This window comes from Betta splendens, chromosome 3, assembly GCF_900634795.4.
Source record: "Betta splendens chromosome 3, fBetSpl5.4, whole genome shotgun sequence".
Classification (NCBI taxonomy): domain Eukaryota; kingdom Metazoa; phylum Chordata; class Actinopteri; order Anabantiformes; family Osphronemidae; genus Betta; species Betta splendens.
The window spans coordinates 515,001-532,189 of record NC_040883.2 but is presented as its reverse complement, the minus strand read 5'-3'; the positions used below and the strand labels follow the sequence as shown (position 1 = coordinate 532,189).

The window sequence follows — 17,189 nt, the reverse complement described above, 5'->3', positions numbered from 1 at the left end:
TTTATCAGGCACCTGCCTCTTTTCTTGCTATTGATGAGCTGCTTAGCACAAAGTGAGCTCAGTTTGACTCTAAACATTTGAGGCACTTATTTAACTTTCTCAGCAAAGAGGAAGAAGCAAGTAAAGAAGACAACAGAACAGACGTCCTGGAGGGTTTCGCCTATAGATTTATGGCTATTTAAGGTGGAAGTACATTTGTGTTTGCTCCTGCAATGGTTATCATTTCATGTCTGAGTTGATGAAGTCTTCACAAACTACACGAGCTGATGCAGGAGCCGAACCTACTTTGACCAGGAGAAGCGGGCCAGCGTGCGTCTGCAGGACCCTGCAGCTGAAATAGAGACATGTCCACTCAGCCTTGAAGCCTGAAGCCTGTTGTTTATTGATGCTGTTAGAGCCGCTGCTCGGATCAATACCATCTCCTCAAATGGGCCTTCAACACGCAGACGCCAGATTGAGGTCAAGATGTGAGGAGGGTCACGGCGTTTCAGCTGAGGCGCTGTAGCTGTGCGTTACGTCATCGCCAGTTGACCTGTGATGAAGCAGATAAGAATAGGTACCGGTATCAGGCCTGGGGAGAAACGGGCCGGGAACCCGTGTTTCAGATCCACCTCCGAGGTCGTCTTCATGCGTCCATGTTGTTTCTAATAAAGAGGAAATATTGGTGCCTTCCTGACCTGCTCATAGGCCCAGAGGAATTTATGAGCTGTGTCGTCTCCACAGAAGCTGCGTTTGGACGGGCCTCACATAAATAACGGGCTCTGCTCTGTGCCGGCGCTGCTGAACTGTACTGACCTTCCTGTTACATGTACGTTTGTCACATACAGTCGGTGTATCTGTGTGAACGGTACGGAGCTTCTGTCCGACCCGCGGCCTCGGTATCATGTGGCCGCCTTTGTCAGCTGAAATATTCATCGCACAGATCAACGGAAAGTCTGGCTGGCTTTTCATCTGACAACTGCGTGTCAATAATTGATAGGAGATGAAGTGAATGACTTAGCGAGTGTTGGGGGAGTCCGATGCCACTGACCTTTGGTGTGTGAACCAGGTCCTTGTGGCCCGTGCTGCGTGGCAGGAGCAGAATCACACTGTCAGGATGTTGAAACCGTTGATCCTTTGTGTGCTGTAAAGGACACTATCAGCCAACGCATCCGCTCACTTCATCAATACTAACAGATGACAGACGCGCGGCTCATAAAGTGGTTCTGGCTCCAGGTTGAGAACGTTCATGACGTCACATCAGATTGTCCCACCAACAAACGGAACCCGTCTGAACTACTGCTCATCCGACTGGACCAATAGCGTTTTATGGTGAGTGTGTTTAAACTTTAGCGTCAGCATGAAGTGAAGCTTGTTTCTGAGCAGGAACTAATGTGGTGCTGGTTTTCATTCATACCCTGATTTCTTCAGACTCTGTGTCCAACATCCGCCACTAACAGGGAAACCATGTGTATTGTTGTATCTATTATTGTCAGGTCTTATTTGTCAGTGTGTGTGTGTGTGTGTGTGTGTGTGTGTGTGTTTCATTAAAGGCGCCTCGATGATGCAGCTGAGGCTCTATTAGCTTCAATGTGACAGAACCGAGGGTACAGACACATAAGACCTGGACCCAGCCTTCAAACGTCTCATGCTTTTCTCTGTTCTGCATTGAACCTGAATGCAAAGTGATGGAGGCGGGTTTCAAAGAGGATGTTTGGGCAGTGCTGGCCTTGCTCTGCTTCAACTATTGAAATGTCTGCATATTAAAATGTTTCAGGACTTTGGAGCCTTTCATATGTTTTCAAAGGTATTTTCTCTCCATGTTTTTATTGCTTAAGGAAATAGATAAGGACCATCAGCTCAAAACAATCTCTTTAGTGTTTTGTCATGGTGTATTTATGAAGAAAACTTCAGCTGTTGACAGGACCAAACTAAGCCGATACCAGTGAAATGTGTTCACACTGCTCCCAGTCAGGCCTCACAAACACGTGATCAGTTCTGACTGGTTTCTGCTGCAAAGTCAGAACATCTCACGTCACAGGTTCATCCGTGTAGCACTGCCCCCTACTGGTGGATGCAGGATGTGGATTAGACGGACGCTGGGCTGTGGAGTCAAATTAGGGTCAGATTAGATTTGTGCCGATCTGTGTGTGCGTAACCAGATGTGTGTGTGCGTAACCAGATGAGTGTGTGCGTAACCAGATGTGTGTGTGCGTAACCAGATTTGTACTTGTACTTAGTGGGGCTATACCATGCCACACAGCACCAAGCTGTACCTGAAGTGTGGTTACGCACGCGCAGAGCTAATCTGACCCTAATTTGACTCCATACTGTTCTTCAGAACATTTGGACTTCATTGTAAATAATCAGTGTTTGTGTTGACGGCATCGGTCCAGCCTGTCACGTCCGGGCTTGTCACCCGCCCTTCACACTGAAAGGACTTCCTGTTTTATTTTGTATACTTCCTGTTTCTCTGTTCAGTCCCCGGATCACTCAGCACACCTGTTAGCAGTTAACTAATCAACACCGGTATATAGCATTCACCCCTCACAGACTCCAGTTGCCAGATTGTTGCGTGAGATCACCACTTTCCAGCGTTCTTAGTTTAGCCCTGTTGTGTACCGTGTTTCTAGTTCTGACCTCCGACTCTGAGCCTGCCTGATCCTTGTCTGCCTTGATTGTTGCTACTGCCTGTTACCGACCTTGCCGGCCCGACCACGATTCAACGCCTGACGTTTGGTATTGTACTCACCTCTCGTATCTGATCTGTGCCTGCTCCTGACTACGTCTCTGCTTGATCCCATTTAACCTGCTTGACCTCCTGTGTATGACCCTGCCTGGATTTGACTCTGCATATTGGAATAAACGACACTCTTTAACACCAGAAAACCTCGTATTGTGCTGTGCATGTGGGTCCGTCATCTACGCCGCCTCCACGCTCAGCTGAGTCATATGTTATGGCCTCATGGCTCCTCCACTTCGCCGCGTAACTAAGCGAGTTCCTCCAAGGTCAAAGTTCAAGCCTTTAAATAGGAATTACTCCACTGACACAATAAGACATGACAGTTTATGTGACATCTTACCAGCGCTCCACTTCCCTCCCACATCCAGCTCCTAACTGCTCCCCAGGGGTTACAGCCTCATCTCATCTCTCCCCATGTGTTTCTCTATTTTCTAATAAGACCCCTGAGTCTAAAGATTTTGACTCAACTATGATGATGATATTAAACTCTGGCCAGAGATAATCCACATAAGCTGTGAGCAAACACGTGTTGTATGTGTGTGTGTGTGTGTGAACTGAGGATGCTGCAGCCTGTGTGTGAGTGATTGACACCAGATGTGGGTGTGAGGGGGCGGGGCATGCAGCCAGTGGCAGGTCATTATCAGTGTGTCAAACAGCGGCGTGACGGCTACTTCCTCTGAGACGCCGTAGACCCCCCCCCCAAGTCCCAGCCAATCAATGGACCGATCGATTAGGGACCAACTGGCAATCGCCTGCAATCAATCGGCCCCTTGTTGCACGGCCACAGAAGTGCCACAATGGCTTTGGCACTTAATTAAGTTGTTAATTGCTGTGTTAGGCTTCTCAGGTACCTTCCCTAGATGGTAATTGAGGGTGTCTGGACAATTCAGCTATCGGCAGCACTTTGCTAAATTTAATCACAAGTCCGAGTAATGACAAAGGCTGTAATACAAGGAGCCGCACGAGGAGGAGGCTCTGACTGTTCAGGCTGTTCACATGCTATAGTGAAGCCCCTTCATTACACTGTGTGAACATCTGGATTACATCGTGCTGCTGTTTTCTCTCCTGCTCAGTCCCTGCAGTGGTTCTGAGCTACAGCTGAGCTTTTGTCTTGTTCCTTCTCAGGGTCCTGTTGGACAGTGGCTCCGGTGGCGATGCTGCCTGTTCCACCCTCAGAGCCTCCGTCTGACGCTGGGACTGTGGGGGCGATAGTCAGCTTCGGGTGCAGCTACACGTGAGTCGGATGCTGCTGGCTGCTGCTTTTATGGTGCTATTAACACATGTCCCAGTGTTGTGCTAACGCGCCTCTGAAGCTGAATCCCATTAGTTTCAATGCTCAGATGGAATCTGAGGAAACGGCATCATCCATTTACAGAAACAACTCCACACACAGCAGGTGTCTCCTCTGATTCCTGCTTTGGGTAAATTACATCAGAGCGCGCACACACACGCACGCACGCACGCACGCACGCACGCACGACGCACGCACACACACGCACGCACGCACGCACGCACGACGCACGCACGCACACACACACACACACACACACACACAGACCGTAGCACATCCACATCTGAGGCCTAAAGTGCTGCACAGCTCTTCAGAGGTTTGCTGAGTGTTTGTGCTTGGAGACAATGAGGAACAAGCGCCGCTGCTCTGGGCTCTGTGAACAGGCTTTGATTAAAACAGCAAGGTGTGCAATAAAGCCCACTTCCATATGGAGCCGGACCCTGAGGCTCCGGACACCAACCGAGCCTTTCTCCCTTTCTCTCCCTCTGTCCCCAGATGGTGAAAAGGCCTTTGCAGGCCTGTGTCTGTGCTGCTGCTGCTACTGTGCAGCCACAAAGGTCCTGGCTCTGATTCAACCATTTACTCCAGTAATTAACTGCTAGCAGCCACACACGCACCGTCATCAGCTGTGTCACAGAGACCAGAAGGAAGGAGACAGCCAGAAGCGGAAAAAGTAAAATTTAAATAGTATTAACAAAAAAGGTAGGAACAACACGTGGCAGCGCGGCCATGATTACCTCATAATTAGACAAGACAAAGCTCTCTGCCGATCTAGTGGTAAAACACTGTAATTACTGCGCTGACAGAAAATCAAAGGCTACTTTGTAAGCAGCAGGAAAAATTAACATTTGAGGGCCTGAAGCTGTTCGTCCTGATTACAAACGTATTAAATCAATGCGCTGCTAACTGCTGGGCATAAACACGTCCCCTCCTGAAGGAGCCTCTAATTGCAGGAGCAGAGAAAATGTGGGTTTCAGTTTCACAAAGATGTGTCATTTATGTTAATGGCAGCATTATGTCCTGGATGTGCTGAGCTTTTGTTCCTTATGATTCAGATCAAAGAGCTGACACACACACACACACACACACACACACACACACACACACACACACACACACACACACACACACACACACACACACACACACACACACACACACACACACACACACACACACACACCATGTCCTGTCTTGTTCCTGCTCCTGTTTGAATGGTCTCATCCTTAACGTGCCCACAACAGACTCCTTGGGAGAACAACTAATTACTTCACATCTGTATTTATTTGATCCGTGTGGAATTCTCCCTTCTGTCGCCAGCGCTGAGTGGTGCCAGCTTGGACTAACAGTGATTTATCTAAGTGACACTTCTGGCGCAGATTCACATCAAAGCGGCACCAAAATCAATAGAGGAAACGTTGGAGCAAGTCTTTCCCCTCAGCAGAACTGTCATGCATAAAAATGCAGCGGCATAAATAAAGCAGCCTACTGCAGCTCTGCTGAATCAGACGCACAGGAAATAAGATACAAGCTGCTGCTTAAAAGTGGCTTCAAGAACGACTTCCACCACTGCAGCAGGACAGGAACGTCAGACAGTGGCAGAGGAAACGAGCAGCTTCTAGTGACCTCTGTTGTAAAGAAGCTGAACTGCAAACAGCTGCACCAACTTAAATGGGGACAAACATTTAGCTACTGGGTCACGTGGAATAAGTTACAGTGAGATGACACAGAGCAGCGTCACAAACTGTAAAAGGTCTCATCTGCTCATTCCACGTTTCCAACCAGCAGACACAACGTTGGAACACGCACAGCTGCATGAGTCCAACCCTCCGATCACGTAAACACAGGTGAACCACACTATTCTTAACACGTGGAATAGAAAAGTTAGAAAGTAAATAAGCATTTACACATGTAGAGGCTCTGAGTGTATTCAGTCAGGTTCAACAGGAGACGTCGTCACGTCACCTTCACTAGATGAGCTGCTGAACACACGACCTGCCTCTGGCTCAGCCTTCATATCACAGCATAGTTCATTTAAAACAAATTTACACGGTGCTGTTGAATATTTAAGGACATCTTGCAAAAGCAGGACTTCTTATTCTTATTACTCTTGTTTACACAGCATTTCCAACACACGACATTGCCTTAAGTGTGAATAAAGGCTCCCATCTGCTTGTAATTACATCGCCTTCGTTGTCGTCGTTGTGGCTGCACATTCGATTAAAAGTGATGCAGCCAAGGTGCAACTTGGACTTTGGGTTGAAAGCCATAAATCCAGATGTGGAGCTGGTCTGATGGCGCCGCTCCGTGCGTGATCCTCTTTATTTGCCCAATACCCAAATTAAATGATGTTTGACGCACAAAATTCAAGCCCTGGTGTTATGGTGTCCCTGTGCAGGCTGCTCCAATAAAAGCAGCTCAGAACGTGGTGTAGCATCGCTTTACGGCATCTCTGTGTAAGCTAACGACATTATGAACCCTGGAGCAACGGGGGAAGCTAATGATGGGGGGACGATGGCAGCGGCTGCGCCAGATGTTACACATCTACATGTGCGCTGATGGGTGACAGCAGAGCCCGTGGAGGTTTCTGTACATGCCCCACACTCAAACAAGGCTTCACACATCACACCATCTGAATTAATTACACATGTAAAACATTTAGTCCCAATTAATTCAGTTAAACTGCAAAATGACTCCAGTGATTCCATGGAGCCATTACCAGAGAGGCTCAACGTCACAAAAATAGAGGAAGTACAGGAAGTTATTAGCTGATGCATGTGTTTCCATTTTCCATTCACCTTGGTTCCGCTGTGATGTGTGTTTTCAGCTGTTGGACCTAAAACCACCTGAAGCATCCATGCGCACATTCACATCCATCAAGCTTCTGATGGATGCGCTCAAAAAATAATCATGCCTAAAACAAAGACTTGTAATTCAATGTATGTAATTTAATTTTTTCCATGTAATTTTATCCCATAAATAGGTAATAGGTGACATATAATGTAAAGTCTTTCAGTCAGGTTAAGGTTATGCCATTGAACAAAGGATTACATTGCTCATGTGACACAATTATATAAAATAAGTCACACCTCATTGATTCCCCTTGGGCTAACTGTGCTCTCTGTATCTGACCTGTTCCCTCACTGAGAGTGAGCAGCCACATATGCAGAACGCTCCAGGTTTTAGCATGAACTTTGTTATTCAACTGGATTTGATCCTGCAACCTCCTGCTTTCTAGGCTGCTGCCCAATCCACTGAGTCACGAGTGGACTACTAGCATCTGATGGGAATACTTAACAAATATAAATATATATATATATATAATAAATAAATAGAAGTATAAATATACAGGGTTACTTGGTTATTTGGGGGTGAAGTTGGTAGCACTGTCGCCTCACAGCAATAAGCGCGTGAGGTGCCTTTCTGTGTGAAGTTTACTGCAGACTTTGCATGTTCTCCCCGTGTCTGTGTGGGTTCTCTCTGGGTTCCTCCCACATTCCAAAGACATGCAATTAATAATTGTCTACTCTCCATTGCGTGTGCATAATTGGTTGTTTGTCTCTCTGTGTTGCACTGCAATAGACTGGTGACCTGCTCAGGGTGTCCCCTGCCTCTCACCCTCAGCAGGCTGGGATAGGCTCCAGCCCCCCGCGACCCCGATCGGGAAGAAGGGGTAGAAAATGGATGGTTATTTATAGCCACATAACCGTTTGAAATCCTATTTTTCATGTATATACTACTTTCATTTACATTTACATACATTTTTACCGCGTAATCCCATACGTGGGGTGGCGGGCGTGCTGGAGTCTATCTACGGGCAAGATGTATATAAAACTTAAAAATTATAAATATGTTTTATTAGGGGCAAGAATGTTTTTTTGAGTGTGGACGTGGATACGCATCTACTGTCTGTGCTTGTTACCAGGTCCCTGAACGCCCCTCAAACACCAAAACATCATCCAAGCTTCCATCTCACAGAACAGCAGGACGGACAGCAGCTTCCTGTCAAACGGACTTTCTCAGCTACACAAAAGACGAACATGAGCACGTGACAGGTCGTCGCGCGATAAACATGAAACGAGCAATTAACCCAACGACCGCCTACAATCAGGAGCTCGCTGGTCTCTGCTTTGGCAGCAGCCTTTTGAACATCTGGTGGAAGCAGACAAAGGCTGGAGCTACATGACGGGAGAACAAGCGCCTGAAAGCTTCATTATGTCCCAGCTGTTGCCCTCAGCAAAAACAATCTGGGCAGGATGAATGTTGCTGGCAGATACACCGAGGATCATTTGAAGCCAGAGCAGGAGGCAGTGGTGCGTAGTTCAGTGTAAAACATGTGACAACTTCTCATTTAACAACTCATATAAAGGACCAAAATGAAACTTAGCCAGGTCATATTCAAGCACCTGAAGATTTAGAAGCATCAAAGCAAATGTGTGATTCACAGGGATGAAGGTCGCTGTCGGTGCAGGCAGCTCTCGGGTGGGACAGCTTGTTTAAGTCCAGTGCTATTAGTTCTGGGTCAGCACCTGGGTTTCAGCAGCCCCATTAATCAGAGCGCGGACAGCACACGGACGTCAGTAAATATGTTGGTTATATGTTGACCTGTTCCTGGTTTGCTCTGTATTATTAACATCAGGGCAAAACGTCCTGTTCATTTTGAGGTTAGGAAACGTTTGTCTTCAATGTCTGACTGTGGTCGACAAGAAAAAAAACGGTGCAAAACTAAAGCAAACTGCTGATAAACCTGGTGCATGTGTGCTGTGAATGCTGGGACGGTCTGACAGCTCCCGTCCGGCTCTGTGGCCGCCGGCGCTGCTGCATGCCTGCAGCCCTCACTCATGGTAACGTCTCAGGCCGGAGCAGGAAACGCGACTGACAGCAAACGGTGACCTTTGCAGAGATGGATTCGCGTACACGCCGTCCTTTCATCACCTGCTGCAGTGACGTTCCCACGGAGGAGGAGCCGACAGCTCCTCTCTGCTCTTTCCATCACCCTTAGCTGCATTGGCCTTGATGTAACGATGGAGCTTCAAAAGAGAGGCGCAAACGAAGGAAGCAGTTAAATACCTGACGGGCCAAATGAAGCATTACTACATTCAGACCATCAGGCCACGGAGCATCTGTCCAGCAGATGGCAGCATCGAGCTGAAACACTCCAAGGGGAGTATTTACCCTCTCCTGTCTGGGATCACAACCAGACTGAGTCCAGGCTGTAAGGCTTTACGTCACATTCTCTAGACTGGTTTTAACTTTTACTCTTTTCCTGCCACCACAGACTCAATGACGTAAGAGCGTTGTCCTGTATGAGACAAAGGTGGAGACACAAGGTCAAGATCACCTGCTGCTGCTGCTTTGGACGCAGGTAAAACAGTGGAAGGATTCACGTTTCAGAACATGTAACAGAATCAAGCAGCCCTTGTTGCTGCCACTGTCCACAGTAACAGCGCCTGTCAAAGCCTGTGACAGGCGCTGGCTTTAGTTGACAGTCGACATCCAAGTAGCAATGAGGGGACAGTGTCAGGATCATGCAGGTATTGGACCCACATGCACAGTGCAGCCAGGTTGGTGGTTTAACTGATGACAGTCTTTATTAGCACAGTCGTTGTCAAGGCAGGAAAGATCATACACAGCTGAGCTTTCAGCGCAAGTACAAAGGAGTCCACAGCAGAGGTAGAGGCAGGGAGCAGGCAGGAGTCAAGGTACAGAACAAGAGCAAGATCACGGACACGGTAAGCGATACAGCAATGCTGGAGAGTGGTGAGTACACACGACCACCTGGCAAGTGACTGGTGTGTGATCTGGAGGCTAAATACTGGAGCTTGATTACATGATTACTGGCAGGTGTGTCTGACGTGGGCCGATGATTGGCATGAGAGCAGCTGTTGTAGTCGAAACAGGAAGTCCTTCAAAATAAAACGGTAACTGAGACCGAAAACATGACAGAGATAAATATGAGCCCTGGAATTAGCGTCTGTGTCTGAGGTCACACATTTCCCAAACTGAAGGAAACGGACCGAAGTAAAGGAACCACAATTATTAAATAAGAATAAGAACTGTAAGACCAATACGACACCACTTCAATCACTTCGTGCTCGGTAACACACAAGATATATACTTTATTCACAGACCAGCAATAATAAAGAGAAACATAAAGCAACACGAAGGTTTTATAGGCAGAGAAAAAAAGGTTAAAAAGAGCAGAAGCACAAACCACTACTAACTAAAACAATTACTACTGTACGACTTTAAAAGGGGAAACGCGAGCACTGACATCAGGAGCATCTTCCCACTGGGTGATTCCTGGGACTGGGACCAGCAGCTCCACAAAGAGCCAAGCTGCTTCAGATCGGTAGATGCTACTTCCTCTGAAACCGTCCCACTGTAGAATGTGGAGGTTAAAGACACCCACGAAGTCCGACGTCACATGGCTTTATGTTCAGCCTCTGAACAGGCTGCTGTGGCACCAAAGCTGGGTTCATGTCAATAAACACAGTAAAAACAGTAAAGGTTTGTCTAGTGTTACAGAACCAGATGAAACAAGTCCACGTCGGTGGGAGTTACAAAGAACCAAAACTAAGACTCTTTATCAAACTTAAACTCCTTCCTCGTCTTCCTGCTTTACGAGCTGCATGCGGCACCAACACACTACACACAATGACTCCTGGGTATTTACAAGCCTCCGTTTATCTACATTTCCCTTTGTAAAAGCAGAAACTGCCTCGTGGCTACAGGTAGAAAAATACAACTCGTATGTCCACACCTGACAGTAACAACAGCTGCTGCCACCTTCTCGCCATACAAAAATAATTGGTAGCAAAACAGACTTTCAAGTCTCTAGAATCCTGCTTGTGTAATGTTCATGGTTCTCTGTTCACGAGTCATGTTCTATGTTTTGTCTATGCATAAAGCCAAAGCTGGAGGAAAGGCCCAAAATTGGAACGGCTGACACAGTAAAGGCATCTCGTTGTTCCAGTCACACACACCGGTTGTTGAGGCCTGATGTTCTGTATGTTCCTTCATACAATGGTTTATCATGTATTAAATGCCCAGACACAAAAACGAGTGAAATGCATTTAACACAATCTTACATGTGTTTTACAAAGTTCTTATTAATGCTAAAAAAATGTCAAAAGACTTTTAAAATCTATGATTTGATTAGGATCTGTACAAAAAATAAACATAGAAAAAGAAGTATCATTAAAAGAGGAAAGAAGATAAGAATCTCTTAGTGGAAGAACCAACCCTTCTCCCACAAACATGTAAAGAAGTAAAAGTGGACAGAGCGCATCCTGCCCTGCTCTTGGTGCAGCCGAGGCCTGGCTTCTAGCCGCGGCAGGAAGGTGCTGGGGGACGCGCCCCGTTAGGAGACGCTGGAGCAGCGGATGCTGGGGGAGCCCATCTGGGTGAGCACCTTGTCGAGCCACTGCAGCGGCCCGTTGAGGTGCAGCTCGATCCAGCAGGGGGTGCTGGTCACCGTCTGTCGCCTGGCAGACACAAGCAGAACATCAGCACCGTCAGCTGTGGGGAGAAGAAGTGAACACTGTCCTGCACTGGAGGCACAGGGTGTCAAACTGTGACCCACCACGTGGCTCCGGTGTCATGGTTTGAGTCTCACTGGTACTAACCATCAGACGTATAGTTCTAACATTAACATTGACCTGAGTAATCATCTTCCCTGCTTCACCCTAGGCCTCATTCAAACACTATTATTACATTTCCCACAGAGTACAAGAGACAGTTCTGCCTCCGATAACAGTGTTTAGCCTGAAGAGCCTAAACATGGGGAACAGCTACAGATGTGTGTAGACTCAGCCTGGCTCCTTTCAGCTGATGACTCATTTTTGTGTGAATTGACACAACAATGGACAGTAAAAACTTGTGTTTTGAGTCAATGCCAGCATTGATCACTTACATAACTTCCTGCTATGTAAAACTGTCAGGTATTGGTCTGTTTTTGAGTATGAAAGCGTTTTGTGAAACAGACTAAAGGAGTTCAGGGTAAAGAACCTGAAGCACATGGAGCCCTCAGGGCTGAGCTATCCTTCCTTACTATCAGTCTGACTGTGTGGAAAACACACATGTGTCTGTGTAAAAATAGTCTGGCGTGTTTGTATCCATGTGCTGTGGGAGGTGACTGGTGCCTGTTTTCATGTGTCATTTGCGGTGGATCTGACCTGTACTCTGCTCCCCAGCCCTTGACGAAGCTCATGCGTATAGTGCACATCCTGGTGAGCTGGTACACGGCTTCAAAGCCCTGATTGACTGACTGGGCCAGAAGAGCAGCAAACTCCTGGTTGTTGAAAATCTTCAGGTTACATCCTGGAGGGAAACACAAATCCTTAACGTGTTCACTGGGGCAGCTGCAGCAGCAGCAGCAGCAGCAGCAGCAGCAGCAGCAGCAGCAGCAGCAGCAGCAGCAGCAGCAGCATATCTGCTAAGCAGGTGAAGCTGCATCAGCTAAAGGCTGGACTTTAAAAGCAGGGTGTGTATTTACGTCCCATCATTAACCCACACACTCAAGCACACACATGGAGGAGGCCTCTTCAAACCAGTGGGAGAAATGTGTGGTTCTCTGTGTTGATGGATGGAAGCTCCACCCTCTAACGACCCAGCGCTGTGGGTTTGTCGTGTGCTGAGGATCTGTTTTCTCGTCTGTATATATTGTCACGCTGTCGCTGTTCTAGCGACAGCGTGACAATATATACAGACGTCCCTATTGACCTCGCACTCACTGTCTGTTACTTCGTGCCTTAGTTCCTTCTCTGTAGTGATTTTATTTTCTAGTATTTTCCAAATAGTATGTTTCTTCTTCTGCTTTGCAACAACTTCGTTTTCTCAGACTTTGGATTATTTGTAATTCAATCCAGAGCTTTATGTTTACTAGTGTTTTGAATTTCCAGTCGTGCTGTGGTTTTTAGTTCTGGACTCATTAAACCCTCTCCTGATTGTTTGCTCACTCTTGATCTCCCCATTCGTCCTGCTTTAGTTTGCTGACACACACCTGGAGGGATCTTGCAGACTGTGGCCGGATGCCAACCGTAGCGTTGGTTACAGTTGGGGCTCTGGACAAAAATGGCGCTGTCACTGAGACACTCCGCAAACACTTCTCCTCCGATGTAGTATAGTCGAACTCCACGGCCTGAGGGAGAACAGACAGAACCATGAAGACATGGGCAGTCAGTTCACACATTATCTATCATCACCTCACCAATGTGTCGGCGCGTTAGCTCCACAGCTGCATTGCGGTTGACATTAGACAGGAGGCCCAGGCAGAAGCGCTCGGAGTTGGACGGGTCTGTGAATCCATCCACTGTCAGAGAGGGCTGGGAGGCATGGAAGGTCTCTCCTACTCTCTGGTTTAGCTCATAGTATGAGATGGAGCACCAGAAGGCCGGCTCACAGTATGTCACTGGCTGAAGGTCTAACAGAGGGACACAAAGAATAACATATACCTTAGGAATGGGCACGAGAGGGGATTAAATGCAAAAAAAGGACTGTGTAAAAAAAGGAGTTAATAAACCAACAAAGACGAACAATAACAGGAAGCGATTAAATCTGTGAAACCTGGGGGGGGATGAACACAGCCTCAAACATACATCACTAAGATAAGATTAGATAAGAAAAAAAAGAAGTCCCACAGTGGGAAAATTACTTCACACAGCAAGTAAAGATTTAGAGGATACAGCAACAGAACAGTTCGTGTTGGCACAGTACAATGCAATACAGTACAGGTAGAGTGAGTATGAGGTCATTGGGAGGGTTATTGCACAGTAATAAATATAAATCTTGGTTCACGTCAAAGCCGGGTTTATTACCCACAAGCCATAACCAACAGAACCATAGGGTCAAATGACTGCTTGGCCACGGTCGCTGTTAGTACCTTCAGCTGCTTCTAGTTCAGTGTTTTGAAGCCCTGCTTTGGTTTGTATTTTTTCAGCAACGCCTCTAAAGACAAAGTCCCTGGTGTGTTTTCATCCTCAAGAACAGGATGTTGTCACTGTGTTATTCTGAACAATTCACATAGCGCTTTTATCAGCTGGTTTCCTCTCTCACACACAGAGTCCTTACCTAAGTTGTTGTGGGCTGGGGAAACAGGATTGGGTGAAAGACTGGGGGAACTTGTGTCCATGTGGGTCATCTGGTGATCGCTGGTCTCTCCATCCTCACTGAGGTAGCCTGGTGGTGGGGTTTCTGTAGAGAGGCACAGCCTCAGTTACAGGCCTGTCAAAGGCTAAGCTACGGTACAGTGAAGTTAAAGCCACATGAGGACTGTGTTGCTACCGGGTATGTAGTTGCTCTGGGGCTCAATGCCAGCAGGAAAGTTGGTGTTCTCTGGGATCGAATGGCTGTAGTCGTCCAGCGGCGGAAACTCACTGGGGATTTCTGTGTGTCTGGGCACCAGCACTGGTGGAAGCACTGCACAATAGACAGACATAAAGAAAGCTCAGAGAGAGGGGTGGGGTAGAAGCACTGAGGTGTGTGGCTCCAAGCCGTCGTACCTGGTGTCTCCACCCTTTGGTAGTGGTACGGGTTGACACACACTTCGTCCTTCTTTGTGTGGAAGGCATACTCGCACAGCTCCACCGCTCGCAGCTCGTGGTGGGACTGAAGGTCGGGCCAGCGCCACAGGCGGCAGTAGATGACGTGGGGCAGACCCTTCCTGTGGGAGACCTGCAGGCGTCCATCCAGAGACCTTGAAGTGAGAGGAAAGAGGCAGTGGAGTCTGTAAAAGTCCTGACGCTGGGCAGAGCCACACATCAAACTATTGAGGATGGCCTCAGCTGAGTGGGGACGGCTTCTAATAATAAATGGGAAAGGATTACAGCATATATAACAGTCATTTAATTGTGTTTCATTGAGTATAACTGCACTCATGCATATACAATAATGGTGGTTCAGGAAGGTGGTGTGGCATCAAGACGGACACATCATAACAGGGTTGTCTCCTGTAATCTATGAGAACAATGATCCTTGGAAGAGAAAAAACACTGATCATCTTACGCAAGAGGCACCAGCCACATATGTGCCTGCTGCTCTTGTGTCTCATCCATTCAACCTCACATACAGACAAAGGGTCAAAGGCTTAAACTAAAGCCTTCAGAAGGACAAATATCAGCCCCCAAACAAAAACAAGGATCCAAAAACTAAAGCCTGGCACCGCCTCATCTGGGTCAACAATAGGTGAAGGACCATGGCTTAAATGTTTCATGACTAAAGCCTTTAGTCACAAAATGTTAATGGTGCTTCATGTATATTCAACTTATCACTTAAAAAAAAAACAGAATGTGACAAACATGTCTCGCCGTCACACCTCAGACCTGCAGCCAAGCGCAGAACAGCTTATCAACACACACCTTTTACTTTACAACCAACTGCCTCAGAAGAGCTGGAACCAACTGGTGAGGCTTCAGGGATAAAATGGTACTGATTCAATGAGACACTGGTTTCTGAACCATGCCCTGTTGGATTTACTGCTAATGTAAGAAACCCTCAACAGAATACGGGCCGATGAATAATAAACATAGTTTATTAGCCTAAGTCTGAAGCACAACTGACCTAAAAGCAGATTTGTTCTGGCCCGGTTGGTTCGCTCATTCATTGTGTGTGTAAAGGTTCAGCTGTTACTTGCTACTGTGTCGTCTTGTTTCACAACTAGAGACAAAGGCTGATGTTGGCTTTGAAAACAAACACTGAAGTGACAAAGACAAATGGAATCATGAACAATAGTTTAGAAGGAAAACACAAAAGTTCATGTGTGTTGTGAAATTGTGTGGTGACGCAGTGACGATGTGTTGAATGCAGGACAGGGTGTGATGTCAGTATGTGGCTGACTGGGCTCGGACAATGCTTTGTCTCCTGATGGTCCACTCCAGTTAGGAGTGTGAATCACCAACAGAACAAATACACGACTCCATAAGATAAACATTTTAAAATACTTGACTGTACTATAAAATACTGAAACAGTTTAGCCAGATTAGCCAAAGACAACCCAGAAAGAACTCAGAGAGAATCGGGAGAATAGCCAGACAGAACACAAAGGGAAGCCAGAGAGAAGCCAAGAAGAACCCAGAGAGAACCCAAGGAATAGCCATAGAGAACCCAGAGAGACCCCAAAGAGTAGCCAGCGAGAACGCAGCGAGAAGACAAAGGGGAGCCAGAGAGAAGCCAGAAAGAACCCAGAGAGAATCCAGAGAGAACCCAAAGACTAGCCAGAGAGAACCCAGACAGAAGCCAAAGGGAAGCCAAAGAGTAGCCAAAGAGGACCCAGAGAGAACCTAAAGAGTAGCCAGAGAGAACCCAGACAGAAGCCGAAGGGAAGCCAAAGAGTAGCCAGAGAGAACCCAGAGAGACTCCAAAGAGTAGCCAGCGAGAACACAGAGAAGACAAAAGAAAGCCAGAGAGAAGCCAGAAAGAACCCATAGAGAACCAAAAGAGTACCCAGAGAGAACCCAGAGAGTAGCCAGAGAGAACCCAGAGAGAACCCAGTCAGAACCCAAGGAGTAGCTAGAGAAAGCCCAGTGAGAACTCAAAGAGTAGCCAAAGAGGACCCAGAGAGAACCCAAAGAGTAGCTAGAGAGAACCTAAAGAGTAGCTAGAGAGAACCCATTGAGGACCCAAAGAACCCAGAGAGAACCCAGAGAGTAGCAAGAGAGAACCCAGAGAGTAGCCAGAGAGAACCCAGAGAGAACCCAGAGAGAAGCCAAAGAGAACCCAGAGAGAACCCAGAGGGTAGCAAGAGAGAACCCAGAGAGTAGCCAGAGAGAACCCAGAGAGAACCCAGAGAGAACCCAGAGAGAACCCAGAGAGTAGCAGCTAGAGAAAGCCCAGTGAGAACTCAAAGAGTAGCCAAAGAGGACCTAGAGAGAACCCAAAGAGTAGCTAGAGACAACCTAAAGAGTAGCTAGAGAGAACCCATTGAGGACCCAAAGAACCCAGAGAGAACCCAAAGAGTAGCCAAAGAGGACCCAGAGAGAAGCCAAGAAGAACCTATCAAACATGGGACTGAAATCCAACCTGGCCGTCTGTGAGGACACGGTTCTAATCCCTGAGTACCAGTAATTCCACCTTCAAATAAGTCACCAACCATCAGCGCCAACTGACCTCATCCAACAAGAACAGAACCTTTGTGAGAGGTTGACGTCCATTTGTGCCGGCCCCAGTCAAATTAAACAT

General features: G+C 47.2%; 1 protein-coding gene and 1 long non-coding RNA gene across 3 annotated transcripts in view; one reads left to right on the top strand and one right to left on the bottom strand.

The window, feature by feature from the left end:
- The first annotated feature begins 1,035 nt into the window (after positions 1 to 1,035).
- LOC114852069 (uncharacterized) lies at positions 1,036 to 9,972 on the top strand. Of its 2 annotated transcripts, XR_008694177.1 has the most exons (4): positions 1,036 to 1,311; positions 3,848 to 3,956; positions 4,509 to 4,715; positions 7,939 to 9,972. It is a non-coding gene; the product is annotated as an uncharacterized LOC114852069 (long non-coding RNA). The 2 variants fall into 2 exon arrangements; XR_003785314.3 differs by lacking the exon at positions 7,939 to 9,972 and having other exon boundaries at positions 4,509 to 5,183.
- Positions 9,973 to 10,108: 136 nt separating this feature from the next.
- smad3a (SMAD family member 3a) overlaps positions 10,109 to 17,189 on the bottom strand; it is a 14,235-nt gene continuing 7,154 nt past the window's right edge. The window contains exons 2-8 of the mRNA XM_029144118.3: positions 14,516 to 14,709; positions 14,298 to 14,432; positions 14,085 to 14,207; positions 13,225 to 13,437; positions 13,018 to 13,155; positions 12,191 to 12,335; positions 10,109 to 11,500 (exon numbers count right to left, since the gene is read on the bottom strand). Of these exons, the coding sequence (XP_028999951.1) occupies positions 11,377 to 11,500; positions 12,191 to 12,335; positions 13,018 to 13,155; positions 13,225 to 13,437; positions 14,085 to 14,207; positions 14,298 to 14,432; positions 14,516 to 14,709 (1,072 nt within the window). The 3' untranslated portion in view covers positions 10,109 to 11,376. The remainder of the gene's footprint in view (positions 11,501 to 12,190; positions 12,336 to 13,017; positions 13,156 to 13,224; positions 13,438 to 14,084; positions 14,208 to 14,297; positions 14,433 to 14,515; positions 14,710 to 17,189) is intronic.